The sequence below is a fragment of the Mauremys reevesii genome, linkage group 5, assembly GCF_016161935.1.
Source record: "Mauremys reevesii isolate NIE-2019 linkage group 5, ASM1616193v1, whole genome shotgun sequence".
NCBI lineage: Eukaryota > Metazoa > Chordata > Testudines > Geoemydidae > Mauremys > Mauremys reevesii.
This window is the reverse complement of record NC_052627.1, coordinates 39,917,002-39,932,496: the sequence shown is the minus strand read 5'-3', so window position 1 is coordinate 39,932,496 and position 15,495 is coordinate 39,917,002. Positions and strand designations below refer to the sequence as shown.

Below are 15,495 nucleotides of genomic sequence, written 5' to 3'. Positions count from 1 at the left end.
TTGTTTAGGTTTCCTTTGAGGATGAGAACTGACTGGTCAAATATGGTGAGATAATTTTATGAGAAGTGTTCATCCATGGGTGATACGGTGATTTTGTCTTTTATCATTTTTCTGTGAGAGTTCATTCGGGAACATAGTGATTGTCTCATTTCACCCACACAGTTGTTACCGGGGCATTTAATGCACTGGATGATATATACCACATGTTGTGACAGGCATTTGTACCATCCATGGATCTTGAAAGATGTGTGGTAAGGAGTACTGATCATGGTAGCAGTAGAGATATGTCTGCATGTTTTGCGTCTGTTATGGCAGGGTCTGGTGTCACTTTGAGTTGGTGTGTTCTGGTCTGAGGGGAGCTTGCTTTTGATGATGATCTTGATGAGGTTGGGGGTTGTTTGAAGGCCAGAAATGCGGTTCAGGAAAGATTTCTTTCAGGATGTGGTCCTCATCAATATGGGTTTTAATTGCTTGATGCCCCATATGGATTCCAGTGTGGGGTGGTAGGTGACAACTAGGAGTGTGCAGTCCATGTCCCCATTCCTCCAGACACACATTTTGAGTGAAATTTCATCTCATTGAGTCCATGGGAGTTTTTCCATTGATTTCAAGGGACTCGGTATTTCACCCCTTATTTATATCCAGCGCAATCCTGATTCCATATTCAACATGATCTAAATTGCAACAGTACCCAGTGGAGTCAGTGCATACTGACTATAATCTTTCAACAGAGATATTAACCTTCTGTATCTCTGACCCACATCAGAATGACTAGGACCAGGAGATAAAGAACAGTTTCTCTTGCCAGAACTCCTGTGCATCATACAGTGGAATGGCTGGGTTATTTGCCTCATTGCATTGGTTCAGTAGTGTGGAAGGTGACAATTGTGTGGAGGGCATAAGTCCTTGTTGGGTTCCCAGAGTAAAGGACTGAATCTATGACAGTGTTGACACAAAAAGTCAGGGGCTATTTCAGACATAATGTCAAGCCTTTTTAAAAAAATAAATCCTAACAAGTGCTTCAAGGGGTCAACAACATGCCAGATCTCATCTTGATTATGTGAATTAAGAATTCTCCCACACTTGGAGCCATGTGAATGATGGGAATTGCATGGAGCTGAGCATGCATCTGCACAGCAAAAAAGGAAGCTGAGAAAAGGTTGGCATTGCATTGGTTGGTGCACTCCTGAGTGATTTCTGATCACCAGTTTGACAGCCTTGTTATATCTACATTAAATGACTTCAAAACAATTATACAAGGCAAATCAGGTAATTACAAAAGTTTCTGAGAAAAAGCCACATATTATTGTTATCGCATACGCTAAGCTTCTGTGTGAATTTGATGCAAGGAGCCATATACATCATGTGCCAGCTTTGGGCTGGCCAGAATCTCACTGGGGAGTGCAGTGTCTGCTGCCTCGTGGCACCTTTGTAAGGAGCTGCTTGTTCAAAGGCAGTGGGAAGAGGAAGTCCTTCCCCTGTACCTCTCTACAACAGCCCAACAGGCCTCACTGGTTCTGGCATACAGGGGCGGCTCTATGTATTTTGCTGCCCCAAGCATGGCAGTCAGGCTGCCTTCGGTGGCGCGTCTGCGGGTAGCAGCAGCTCCAGGCACCAGCGTTCCAAGCGCATGCATGGGGCAGCAAGCCGTGGGGGGTGCCCTGCCAGATTCGGCGGCAATTCGGCGGCAGGTACGCCGAAGCCAGGGACCGGGGACCTCCCGCAGGCATGCCGCCGAAGGCAGCCTGCCTGACATGGTTGGGGCAGCAAAAAAGCTAGAGCCGCCCCTGCCTGCGGGAGGTCTGCCAGTCCCGCGCCTTCGGCGTACCCGCCGCCGAATTGCCGCCAAAGCCGCGGGACCAGCGCGGCCTCACAGCAGGGGCAGGCCTCACAGCAACCGGCAGGTGCCCCCCTGCGGCTTGCCACCCCAGGCACACGCTTGGTGCGCTGGTGCCGGGTGCCGCCCCTGCTGGCAGACATTCCCCAGGAAGAATTCTGGCTGACTAAACTAGAATTCCTCCTGGAGATGACATCTACAACCTGCCCCCTACATACACCATTCAGAACTCCCAAGTGAACCAAGGGCAGTATCTTGCCCTTTGACAGTCTCATAACATAAATGTATGGAGCTCTATATAAACAAGGAGCTTAATTCAGACCCAAGTTAAACTTCCATGGAGTTGTGCTCAGCTTCATCAAGTCTTAATTTAGCCTCAAAGTCACTTTTAAATGCTTTATCTGAGTCTGGCCACATTTCCATTGCACATTCTGTACTGGGTTGGAAATATTGGTGAAATTCCTTTACTAGCTTCATCCTTCATGAGTTTACAAAGATCAGAGGATTAGAACTGTTCCCTGCCCCCAATGAATTTACAATCTTGCTTTAAACAACCCAGCAAGATCTTCAACTCCCATGGGACAAAATATTTTTCTTAAGATTTTCAGTGGAAAGCAGAAGAGATAAAAACTAAACAGTAGCCATCAACTAATAAATTAAACTTTGAGCCCAAAGTCTAAGCCAAGGGTTCTCAGACTTCATTGCACAGCGACTCCCTTCTGACAACAAAAATTGCTGCACGACCCCTGGGCGCGGGGGGGGGGGAGGAGGGAGGAGGGCGGCGGGCAGTGTCAAAGCCAAAGCCCCACTGCCCAGGCTTCAGCCCCAGGCAGGGGGCCTGTAATATGAGCCCCACTGCCCAAGACTGAAGCCCTCAGGCTTCAGCCCCAGAGAGTGGGGCTCAGGCTTTGGCCCCTGGTGACCCCATTAAAACGGGGTCATGACCCACTTTGAGGTCCCGACCCACAGTTTGAGAACCGCTGGTCTAAGTTATTCTTTCCAGACAATGAAATAGGAGAGACAATTATGATCCAGTTGATAATCTGTATATTACAAACAATTTGAGAAGCTGCTAATTTCCTGAGGGTGAGAAAAATGTTGGCTGCTGCTTTGATGGAGGCAAAATACTGTATCATGTTCAAATCAAAATAGGAGGAAGCCACTACTTTGCATGGCTTCCTGTAAGATATATGCAATGTTATCCCAAAGGAGAAAGCAGTGTAGGTAGTGCGGTAGCAGCTCTGTGAAGTTGTGTTTATTTGGGAAGCATTTCCAGTCATTATTAGAAAGGGGTTGGAGGAATAAACTTGCAAGAAATTCTCATGAGATTATAAAATTAAAAACGTGCTCTTTAATTGCAAGGAGTCAGATTCTGGCCCCTTTTATCACTCAAGAAATGCAAAGGGTCTGGAAAGCTTGTGTAAGTAGCCAGCTAGGAATTCCCCCAGTGTGTGGAAAACCTCCTGCTAGTGTAGAGCCAGCATAGCTTGCTGCACCATTTCATCCCAGTCCCTCTGGTAGTTTGGAACAGCCCTAAAGTTACTATTAGTTGTGCTAGGAGCCAAAGCAAACCAATCACTGGCTAGCCGCAGGATCAGGGGATGGCAGGAAGGTGGTGAAAATCTACCTTGCCCCCAACTCCCAGCCCTGCCAAACTGCTCCAGTGCATCTGTGGATGGAGTCCAGTAACACCATTGCTTCAGTGAAATGGATTTACTTCTGTAAAACAACTCTGTTTATGACTTTATAAACAGAAACACACAAATAATGACAATCTCTAAAGCAGTCTCTTTTCTCTCATAGCATTGGTATTCTGTTTCTTTCATTTGTATATGTGTGGGTAAGAAACACATATATAATAAAGGGTTTCAACAGTAGGTAGCTACTTTCATGTTTTCTGGTACACTAGGCTGAATATTTTGTGCATCTCAAAACGAACTCTTAAGTGTTTTATATGTTTTTAGCTGTATCTCCTTTACACATTTGAAATTGGGTTAGAAATAAAAACTTCATCATACACATTAAAAAAGTTTTTAGGTTAGTAAAATAAAAGTCCTTCATTTAAGACAAACTCCTTGCAGAATTCAAGGAATGTGGGTCTGTGTCCAAGCAACTTGACTGATGCACCAAATGTAAAATAGCACACAAAAAATGAAGCCTGAACAGTTCAGATTCTCAAAAACTTAAGGACGTTTCTGGGTTTTTAATTCTTGCCTGATTTTTAAGAGAATCAGTTTAATATGACTTAGTTCTGCTCTAATATTTTCCAGTTGTGTGGATGTGATGAGACTGTAGTGAGGATGTAGTGAGACAAGTTGGAGCAGCCATACAATTGCTATGACTTACAGCACTGGGAGAATGCCTTAGGGTTCCAACACCCATGACTGTCAGAATGCACTGTGTTCCAGCTCTCTCCCCTTGTGCCCCTCACATGTCCCTCCTTGCTCTGGAACACCCTCAATGTGGATAGGGAGATCATGAGTGACATAAAGTGGGATACATTGGCTTTATACAGCTGAGCAGCATTCCCTGCTCTTCATGATTAAAGCAGTTTTACATCTGTAATGCACCAGTGGAGCAATGCAAAGTGGGCTTATCTAGGGTTGAGGATATGGCTCAGTGTGAAGAGCAATATCAGTAATGGAGAATGGTGAAGAGGGGCAGCAGAGTGTTTTAGCAGCAGGTCTTTATGTGCTAAAATCAGACAATAACACTGTTTAAATGTTGATAAATGACTGCATGCTGTACTGTAGATGGAAGCAGAATTTCATTTTGGCAGTGACGTTGACAAGTGTACAGATCACCTCAGTACAAGGATTATAGATGGCAATTTTCTGCAATGGGAAAAGAATCCTGCAGGCACTACACACCGAGAACTAAGTTTGCTGACAGTGTACCCTTTAAACACCTATAGCTGCCTGTGCTACATTTCAGGTGGCAATCAGTTTTTGAGAAGCAGATTTTCAGAAAGTGAGGTCACTGGATGACTTGCCATTTCTGTAGCTAAAGTGAAAGACTACAATACGCAGAAGAAAATGTTTATTCCCTTTTATGGGGAAACATGTAGGAATGACTTATTATTTCAAATGAGAATGAATAAACATAGACTCTCTTTATGCATAACATAGCACATGAATAGATCAGTCTCTAAACTATATACTTTTCTATTTGTTGTTGCTGACAAAGATGAGTTATCACACTCTCTAATTTATATATGTCAGACTAGGCAAAATCATATTCTTATCTTCTAATTGTCTCCTGGCTTTGTGTTATTTGCAAAGCATACCATAAGCAAGAATTCAGTACATCTCAAAGCACTCCCAAACCCTACTCTGGCTCCAGAAATCAAGCATTAGCACTTCTCTACATGCTGGATCTTATACCGAATGTGACAGATATTGCAATCCCCACGTAATACCTTTGGGGACCATAGTATTACATTTATGAATAGTTTATGTATGATTGTGTTCTACTCCATGGAGTATGGTAGCCACAGCTCCTCTAGGAGCTAAAACAGTAGAGGGTTGATTACCTCGAAGATTGTAAGCAATTCCAGAGATGTTTCACCCCCTTGGGTGGTTTGCATAGACTGGCTCAGGATGAATTTCCTGGAGACTAAGAAACAAAGAAAGGGCTTGTGGTATAAAAAGATAAGCTTGAACTGCCTCTTGACCTTCTTCCTGATCCCGCAAACAGACAGGCCCTTCTGTCCAAGGGGAGACCCTCCCAACCATGTGGAAGGGTCAGAAAGACTTTGGCCTACTAGGACTGCAAAAGACTGATAGGTGGGTGACTCCTGGTATGTTAGTGTGTGTTTAAATCTGTTTATTTTTATTGTGTTTTCTCTGTAATACTTTTACCTTACGCATAAATGTGCTTGCTTAGAGAGAACTGCATGGTAACTTGTAACTGCTGGCAATACACACTTCATACCCCTTGGAGAGAAGGCAACACACAGGCACTGGCCATTAGGCAGGCTGGTTTGCTGGTCAGTATAAGGCAGGGAGCTGTGCAGTCCTTAAACCCCTGGTCAGAAGGGAGTGGGACATGGTCTGCTCCAGGAGTACCTGACTGGGGTACTCCTGGAGTAGACCATGAAGGGGGAATATAGGTGCAATTACCCTGAAACTGTGATACTGAACACACAAATGTCCTGCTTTGCCAGAAGTAGCTTTTGAACTTGAATAGGGTTTACTTATTCATAGATCATTACTCAGAATCCTTTCCAAGCTCACAGCTATTAGTGCTGTCATCTGAGCTCTGGGAACAAACTGAAAAGCCTCCGTGTGAGCTGAGATGCAGAGTTCTTTCCTGTATGCTTTGCAAGCCAGAGTTTTGGAAGGCTTTTTCCACTTTTAGCCTTCACATCTTTGTTGTGTTTGGCTTTTATATCCACTTGTCATCTTAAAAATGAAAATAGCATGTTCAGGATAGTACAAATAGTATATTCATGAAAATATACAGTGACAATCTCCTTCCCTACCCCCTAGCAGTTCCATTTATACTTGTTGTGGAAAAGGGTATTCTAATTTCTGTTTGTATAGCATGCTTCTCGGCCACTAATGTTTTACCACTGTGAATGCAGGAAGATAATCTCCTGTACTAGCTACATTGTCTCTTATCTATGGGCTAAATCATGGCATTGTGACAAGCCGGAACCAGAATCTGCCTCCTGGATTTCCCCTTTCTTTGCGTGTGGGAAAATGGTACGCTCTCCTACCTGGTGCAGGTACCCTGATCATTCCAGTTTATACCCCATTGCTCCTGTGTGTCTGTGCAAGCGGGGCCATGTTTTAGCTCTACATTTCCACAGTGCCCAGAGCAATGGTGACTCATTCTCAACTGGGACCTTTGTGGGGAGCTACTAGAATATAAATGTTATTCCTATCAGTGCTACTTCTACTAATAATAATCTGAGATGTGGGATAGCATGTGTTGCAACTGAGATATACAACACACTGAGTGGGAGGCCTTTTGATTTAGAGGCAGATTGTAAAGAACATTTCATATTAGAGAGTGAAACATCCATAGGAGACCTGTGACAGTCTCCATAAGTGTTTGTGTGTTGTCTATGATTATTTACAATCGCATTATATTTCCTTTGTAGTACTAACTTGATAGTCCTCCCAAATAAAGCAAACCAGCTAATACAAACACACCACAATCATGTTATCATATACGTGCTGAAATATCACCCTGGATTTGGGTCACCCAGAAAAAAAAAAGTCACTGTGAAGACCTGAGCCTGTAGTAGCCTTCAGAGGGAAATTTCCCCTAGATTTTAAAATCAGCAAAATTTGTGAAAAAGAATTTTTAAAAATCATTATTTGTACAGTGGGAAGAAAACTGAAGGAAAACTGAAGAAAAAAGATAAAAGAATATCAGTATTTTCATGTTTTTTTCAGTTTGTTTTGTGAAATAATCCAAAATATTTAAACAACTTAAATATAAGTGAATGCTCATATTTCTTATCAGATGACAGACTGGAAACATATGTGCAGACATCGAGAAACATAGGAATTTCCACACGGGTCCAGACCCAACGTCAAACTAGTCCAGTGTCCTGTCTCTGGCAGTAGCCATTGCCAGATGCTTCTCAAGCAAGTGTAAGAACCTCACAGCAGACAGATGTGAGACAATCTGCCCCCACATTAGGTCTCCTCCTGGTCTAATAGTTAGAGATTGGCTTAAACTTTGAAGCATTAGATTCCTTCCAAAATGTGTTAGCATTTACTATGACAACTCTGGATATACTTGTTACCCGTATAACTGTCTAATCCCCTTTTGAATCACATTAAGTTTTGGCTCAATTATTTCCTTTGGCAATGAATTCCACAGAATTTCACACAGTGAGTTGTGTGAAAAAGTATTTCTTTTTATCAGTTTTGAATTTGCTACCTTTTAATTGTTCTTGTGTTATGAGACTGGCAGCACAGAAGTTCCTGACCTATGTTTGTCATACTGTTCATTATTTTATTCTTTTTTTAATGTCCTCTCTTATTTGATTCCTTCCAATCCCCTGGACTAGTGGCTGTTTTTAATAAGATTACATATTTTTGTTAGCAACACTCAGCAGCTTCATACTTTAGCACCTTCAGAACTCTTGGGAATATGACACATGAGCCTGGTAACTTATTGCTTTTAAATTAGTTATTTGTTTCAGCACCTCTTCCTCCAGCACCTGAATCTCTGAGAGTACTTCATCTTTATTATCAGAAGACAGCAAGTGTTGGGTAAGTTTCTCCTTGCATCCCTGGTAGTGATGACTGGTGCAAAGTTATCTTTTAGCTTTTCAGCAATGTCTTTATTTTCCTTAATTGCGTCCTTTAACCCATGATAATACAGCAGACCTGCTGTTTCTGTCCCAAGCTTCCCACTTCTGATGTACTTAAAGAATCACTTGTTGTTCATTTTACACCATTAATTTGCTTAGTCCATTCTTGCCCTTCTAAATTCCCTCCTACTTATTGCCTGCTGTAATTTCTGCTCCTATTTATTGGCTTCACTAGGGTCAGATTTCCAAATTTTGAAGGAGTTCTGTTTAGGTCGAATAGCCTCTTGAATCTTCCCTTTTTCTGAAGCTGTAGACATGCTTTCTGAGACTATTCTAAAACAAATTAGGGAAGTTCTTGTTGTTTCCCTTTCTGTGTGCCTCGCTTTATTATAATTACAGTTGAAATTCATGAATCCTTCACAAAGCCCAAGCATTTGGATTTTCTGCAGACATTACCTGAGAATGATAGAAAATCTGTTCTCTCAGGCTGTGTAGTTGCAAAGCCATTTTATGAGCAGGGCCAGTCACCACTACCTCAGCCCACACTCCCAAATTCTGCATCAACCTGTTTGGAACTGCAGTGGAGTCCCCCTAAAGAGCACACAAGAACTACAGAGGCATTCATGGGTATCTGTTCTATTCACAGCCTTCATCACAAGTTTATGTGCAGCTGAAAATATTGTATTGGCCTTCTGCAATGAGATGATATACACCTGATATGAATATATCTCTACCTTACTTGATTACAAAGTAGGCTACTCATTTTAAATTCCTGTTTTCCAATTTCCATAGAAACTTGCTGTTATATGTGAGATGTTGCCATCAGAAATTGAAACTGAGGACAGACAACTACACGTTAATAATTGCGCTTGATCTCCAGTCTCCTGTGGTACAATATTTGAAGCTTCTCATTCCTGAGTCTTTGTCACAAATTTAAAGCCCCTAAATCTCACATTTACCTATCCCTGTTCAAAGGTCTAACCTTCAATATTATGAGGGCTCTCTAGATAGAGAATCTGGGATACGAGGGCTGTGTGATTCTTGTGCTTGGGTCATACTAGGGGCCAAGCACTTAGCCCACAATGTTCAAACCTGGGCACCTAAAATTAGAGAAAATAGGAGCTGAAAGTGCTCGGCACCTTTGAAAGCCAGGCTACTGCTGTTTTGGTATGGATCGAAGAACCTAACCTTAGGAAGGCAAGATGGAAAATGGGGGCTTTAGAACCCTATGGCTAGAGCTATGTTCCAGTGAGTCAGCCTGGAAAGGGATTTCAATCTGCCACCTTTTATAGAAGGGTTTAAACATACCACTCTTTAAAAAATAATACTGTGGAAAACCCAAGGCCCTGAAGGCACACTCAGGATTCATGGTTCTGTTTTTTCAACTTACTTTTCTCTCTTTCTAGGGCCTCCTCCTGGGGTATCTGCACCAGGCTTCACCTTCCAAACAAGGAGCAGCTCCAGCGTGTGGCACACAAACAAATGTCTCATTTTTTCCTTCAGTCACTTAATCAAGGGCTCTCCTGGCACTGCCCTGGGCTGCAGCTGGGGGGACGCTGTGCCCCACGGACAGTAGGCTCCCTCCTGGGCGCTTCCCCCTCCCCTAGCAGAGTGCTGCTGTAAAGCCAGGTCCCTCGCGCCTTTGCCCCCGTTTGAAGCGGGGCAATCCCCGACCCCTGCACGGGGAGGTAGAGGAGCAGCCGCAGCGAGATATTTTGCGGCCAGCAGCTCCTGGGGTGCTGGCGCTGCGGGACAGGACCGGGGCTGGAGTCGCTCCGGAGCTGGCTGGCTGGCTGCCCGCCGCCTGCCCCGGGCAAACACCTGGGAGCAGGAGAGAGGCAGAGCGCCGGGGGGTGGGGCTGGGTGGGGCGCTGGCTGAGCGCCAGGGTCCGGGCTGTGCGCGGAGGAGGAGGGTCTCCTGAGCTCTCCTGTCCCTGATTAGACAAGAGGCCGCAGGGGAGGGGGTGAAATCAACAACAACAAGAAGCCGCGCGCGGTGGCGGTGGCAGTCCAAGAGGCGGCGGGCAGCGAGCGGACCATGGAGCGCAGCTGCCTCCCGCTGCCGCAGCAGGAAGCGGTGGAAGCCTGGCTGGATGATCACTGGGACTTTACCCGCTCTTACTTTGTTAGGAAAGCGACCAGGTAAGAGCGGGGGGGGGAGGCGGCAGAGCCCCCTTCCCCACACCCGAGCCCTCGGATTTCCCCGGCGCTGCCTCTTTCCCAAGCACCGTCCCCTCCGCCGCTCCCCTCCCGACAGCTGCCAAAACTGAAACCAACACACAGCCGCTCTGTTCCGCTGCCACCCAAGTTCACAGGCAAGCGCTTCCCGGGGCTTTGCTCCGCAGCGGGCTCTGCCTGCCCTGCCCCAGCAGAGCCGCGCTGCGCATAGGTGCTGGGTGCAGGGGGGCTGCTGCACCCGAAGCGCGTTTCAGCCTGTGCAGGGTTTGCAGTTTGCTTGGGTGGCTCTCAGCGCCCCCACGCTACAGGCTGCCCCGGGCGCTGCGAGGCTCTGAGCCACGGGGCAGTGGGGACTAGACATGCCGTGCAAGGGGGACTGGCGGGTCTGGAAACCCTAGGCCTGACCTGGGTCTAAGGGTCGCCCTGTAAACCTACATCGTTCACTTGGCACGAGTAGCCACGGGGACATTCCCCCGCAGAAATAGGCCGATCCCCCCCTGCTTTTGGGGGGTTGTGTCACTGGTTAAGGGCCACACAAGGCGCTGCGCTCCGGGCTCCGCACCGCGGGCCGGTTTTGACATCTCCGCCGCGGGCGGCGGCCGCGCACAGCAAGGCGGGGCGAGGCGGGAGAGGGGGTGAGCGGGCGCAAGTGCCAAGTGGGTTGAGGCGCCTGGAACGGCTGGTCGTGAGCTGTCTCGGCGCTGCGTTTGGGCAGCGAGCTGGGGGTGTCTCCCCACTTAGGGGAGTGTGGCAGGAGTGGGGAGCAAGGGGACGGGACCCGGGGGTGCTTCTGCAGTTGGGGAGGGAAGTAGGGGCTAAGGGTTGAGTGGCGCTGTGTAGCTGGAGGAAGGGGGGTGCATGGCGCAGCATTTGGGGAGGGGAGCAAAGTCTGCACACGTGGTGGGGATCTGCAGGATGAGCAGAGGGAGCGGTGGGGACTGAAGGGGCTGGGGGGAGCTGCAGCAGTTAAGGAGGGCGGTGGGGATTCAGGGGGGCTGGCTGGTGTCGGGGTGGTGGTGTCTCCACGTGGACCAGCTCAGCGCGGGGAAGCGTCCGGGGAGGGGATTGATTAGGGGTGTCTCTCGGAGGAGCATAGCCGGGTGCAGGCGATGGAGAGAAGTTCCCAGTGAGGCTTAGACGCTGCAGGGAGCTCTCGGCAGGGATATTCCCCGCCAGGGGGCAGCGCTGCGCTGCACATCGCGAGAAGCAGCCCGGGGACAGCGCCAGTGCTAAGAAGTTTTCCTATGAACTACTGTTGACGGGTGGCTTGGATTTTATTTATTTATTTATTGCAAAGATTTAGTGTAGAGATCAGAGGCGCTCGTCTGAGCTGACGCCCCTCTGGCTTGTCATGCTGCCGTTTGGAGATAAGACGAGGTATATTTGCTCATCATTGTCACTGACACCTCAGCGGCGGGATTGCTGTTGAAAGGGAGTAAAAGCAACTATTTTTAGAAGTGGAGTCGGGTTTCCAGTTTGAATATTTTCCTATAAACAAAGCAGTGGGGATGCAAAGTGCAGGCGGTCTGCCGCTCCCACGGCATACGGAGTGCAGGGCTGGTTAGTAAGTTGTGTAATTCGGTCCTTTGAGTGCACGCACCATCTCTGCGGATTCACTCTTTCTTGTTGCTGAGCTGCTTGCACCATCTGCTATCGCTGCTGATTTACTTACCTCCCAAGTCACTTAAGAGGAAAGGATGGGTTCTGAATGAGTTTTGCTGCTGCCCCTCTCTGCATGGGATGGGGCGGTAAGAAGAGAGATCCCCATTAATTATTGACTTGCAGCGAGCGAGAAGGCTTCAGGGGTCAGTCACCTGCTTCCCTGTTACCATCTGTGCGAGATCCCTTCTCCTCCCCTCCTGCTGCTTCATAGCAGACAGGCTGTCAGATTCATCTCTCTGGAAAACAGCAATCAAAATGTGCTATCTTAAAAAAAACCACCCTAAAAATAAGTTAAATAGCTTTAAGAAAAGTAAGAGCTGGATGGGGATAATTGGCATGTGTGGTTAACCTTTATATTTTTACAGAATACTGGTGTATGGTATATGAGTGAAGGATACTTTGTTTATCCATGAAAAATAGGGTGGTAGCATTTTAACCAGCTTTGAGAAGTAGCATTTTATCAGGTCAGCTTGCCACACTTCCTTTGGAAACTGGAAGTAGCACTGAACAAATACAAATGCTAATTAATAGTAACCATTATGTCGATTTGTTTTCCCCATGGAGTAGGTTGGCTAGTCTTTTTTTTTTTTTAGCACTCAGAAACAGTTGTATTTTTGTAAAGGTCTGAAAAAGGCAGTGTTTTACAAAATACAAATTAATCGGGTACCTGTGACTAACTGAAATACCCTTATATTTTTTTTAAGATTTCTACAGAAAACTGTCAGCTTCAAATGCTTGTTTGGCAACAATCCTGTTGTTGTTTTTTTGTAGCAATGGAGATGTCACATTATTTTCAGAACTGTCTGCCAGTCTGACTTAAGTGTAACAGCTTGTTTCTTTTTTTATTTTGAATTTATTTTATAAGTAGGAGTCTATACAAAGAAAAGGCAAGTTTTCAGTTATTTGAGGGCCTATCTGGTTTTCTTTGTATACTCTCAAATTACGCTTCATAAACCTTTAAGAGTCTGAAGCAATCAGTGTATTTAGTAAAAACAACGAGGAGTTTGGTGGCGCCTTAAAGACTAACAGATTTATTTGGGCATAAGCTTTTGTGGGTAAAAAACCCACTTCTTCAGATGCATGGAGTGAAAATTACAGTGTATTTAGTAAAAGGTATAATTGTCTATGTTGTGGAGTTATTTTAGAATATGGCTTGATAGAGAACCTTGAACTTGATTCCATGTTTTGTTATTTTTTTAAAAATTGCATCATTTGTGCTACAGTAATAATTACACTGAACAGAGGTGATTGCAGTTTACTTTTCATGTTTTGATTGCTTAACATTGTACTTGTTCTGTCTGGTAAATGGGATTTCTCTGAGATTCTGAGATAGTTTTTAACCTATACTTTTAAAATCTAATTTAGTTTGCACTTTTTAGTTTGTTTCATCAGTTTTATATATATATATATATACACACACACACACACGCATCTTGAATTAATTTGGTAACTCATGGAATAGGCACATCATGTTTTAGTCTGAATTCATATTTCTGTGTATAATTAACTTTATTTTGCTGAAGGCATCAGAGCTTTTCTGTTACATTTTCAAATATGAATACAAATGAGCAGAAACAGAATTGAGCTCCATTATTTGTTGCAAGGTTAAGAATCAGAATTGAGAATAAACATTGAGTGTGTGATTCAAAACCCAATCATTGTAACTCTTTCCATTGATTTCAATGAGCTTTGGCTCGGGATCTTATGGAGCAAGTAAGTATCTTTGCAATATTAAAATCAATTATACAAAATATTCCTCTCTCCCTTCATGGTTTAATTTGTGCAATTCCTTAATCGTAGAGTAATCCCACTGACTTCAGTAGGAGTACTCACATGAGTAAATAAAAAAAAAAGAAAGAAAAGATTAGTTTAGGTGGTTTTATCCCAAGTATTTTATAAATTTAGAGCCACAGTATCATACATATTCTGTAAAATACAGGTGATATTTGTCTATTTTTTATAGATCACATCATCATTAATGGATTTCTGTGTATGGTTTATGGGGAGACATTTCCTAGAAAACAACACTTTAAAATAAAATATATATTTCAGTTAATTTATAATTATTTGTAATCTACACAGCTATGGAAGCGTTGCTAGTCAGTATTCTGGACCCATGTCAGTATGGGCTGCAAGACTGGACCACCTGTGTGTTAAATTTGCATAGCATTGTTATCCTTTTTATAATAGTTAATTGTATAAACAACAGTTTAAACCTTATATCCGTTATGGCTACAAGCTATGGATCTAACCCTGCAAGATGCTGAACCATCTCCTGTAGGCTGCTCAGCACTTTTTAGGAAGTGCTCAGTGTAGTCCGTATTACTTCTGTTCCACAGTTCGTACTGATTTTGTAGATGAATGAATTTTGTGATGCAGTATGTTCTGATATGAAAGTGTACAACCTGGGCCTGATCCTACAAAAACTTATTCAAATTTGAAGCTTTTATCCACATATTCATTTCCATTGACTACATGGGAGTAAGGACTAGTCACTTGGTAATGGTTTATAGTATCAGGTATCCACAGGTATTTTATTACTTTGTTTTGTACAAGGCTATATGGGAAGTGTATAAATAAATATTAAATGTGAGGTTTTTATGAAAGCTCTGATCAAGATGCAGAACAATGGTTCAAATTTGTCCCTGGCATACTAACTTAAGTTACACCAGCGCAAATATGGCTCCGTTTATTTAGGCCTGTTTAATTTTGGCTTACTCAGATACAAAATTTTTAGTGGTAATAGTTCAGACTGTACATCTGTTGGTTTGTTGTACCACTTCTTCAAGTTCCTATTTCCTACTAAAATTAAGCTATTTCTTTTTTAAAGCATCCCTCTACTAAAATTAATCTTCCTTTTTGATGTTTTTTCCCCTTTCAGAATTTTAGAATTTTATTTGTAAAAGTGGCTTTTTCAGAAAGGGGAGGAAATGGTTTTCAAATTAAATTTAAGTCTTCTCATTCTTGTACAGCATATGGACTTGATTTTAGAAAATATCTTTTGATTACCCATACTATTATTGTAGCCTTTTCATAATTAATGTTAAAAATCATTCTTCTGTTACAGTTAGGGATGAATCTGTTATCAGTATCAGATTACTGATGGTATACTCTTTGTATTTCTTTTGTAAAACTGTTATCCAGGCAGTTTGTCACATCACTTTCCTCTCCCAAGCTTCACCCTTACTTAAAGCTCTCTTCAAGAAACCAGTATACTGTATACAATATTTCTGGTTTCCTTTATTGTTCCTCTTAAAAATACTGGTGTGACTTTCTCTTAGTACCTTTTGTGCTCACAGACAAATTCACAGTTCACTATTGATTCACTCAGCTCAGGGGAAAATTGCGTTCCAGCTATAGGCAACTTCATTGTTCCATAGAGGTTTTTTTTTTCTGGCTTCCTAAATGTATGGTATGATAGATAAAAATTATTAAGCTAAGATTTGCTTTTGTCCTAGTGAAAATAAGATTCTTTGCAATAACTATCTTGGGTTATTATAACACAGGTTGACTATATCAGTGATACATGAAAGGGCAAGCATAG

General features: G+C 43.8%; 1 protein-coding gene across 5 annotated transcripts in view; it reads left to right on the top strand.

Annotated features, from left to right (window-relative positions):
• The first annotated feature begins 10,033 nt into the window (after nucleotides 1-10,033).
• PDE5A (phosphodiesterase 5A) overlaps nucleotides 10,034-15,495 on the top strand; it is a 94,380-nt gene continuing 88,918 nt past the window's right edge. For 3 of the 5 annotated variants that reach the window (XM_039540006.1, XM_039540005.1, XM_039540008.1), the window contains exon 1: nucleotides 10,034-10,253. In XM_039540006.1, coding sequence (XP_039395940.1) covers nucleotides 10,150-10,253 — 104 coding nt within the window. In that variant the 5' untranslated portion in view covers nucleotides 10,034-10,149. Of the gene's footprint in view, nucleotides 10,254-11,580; nucleotides 11,667-11,783; nucleotides 11,850-15,495 lie in introns of those variants that run through there. The other 2 variants (XM_039540009.1, XM_039540010.1) reach the window with 2 other exon arrangements.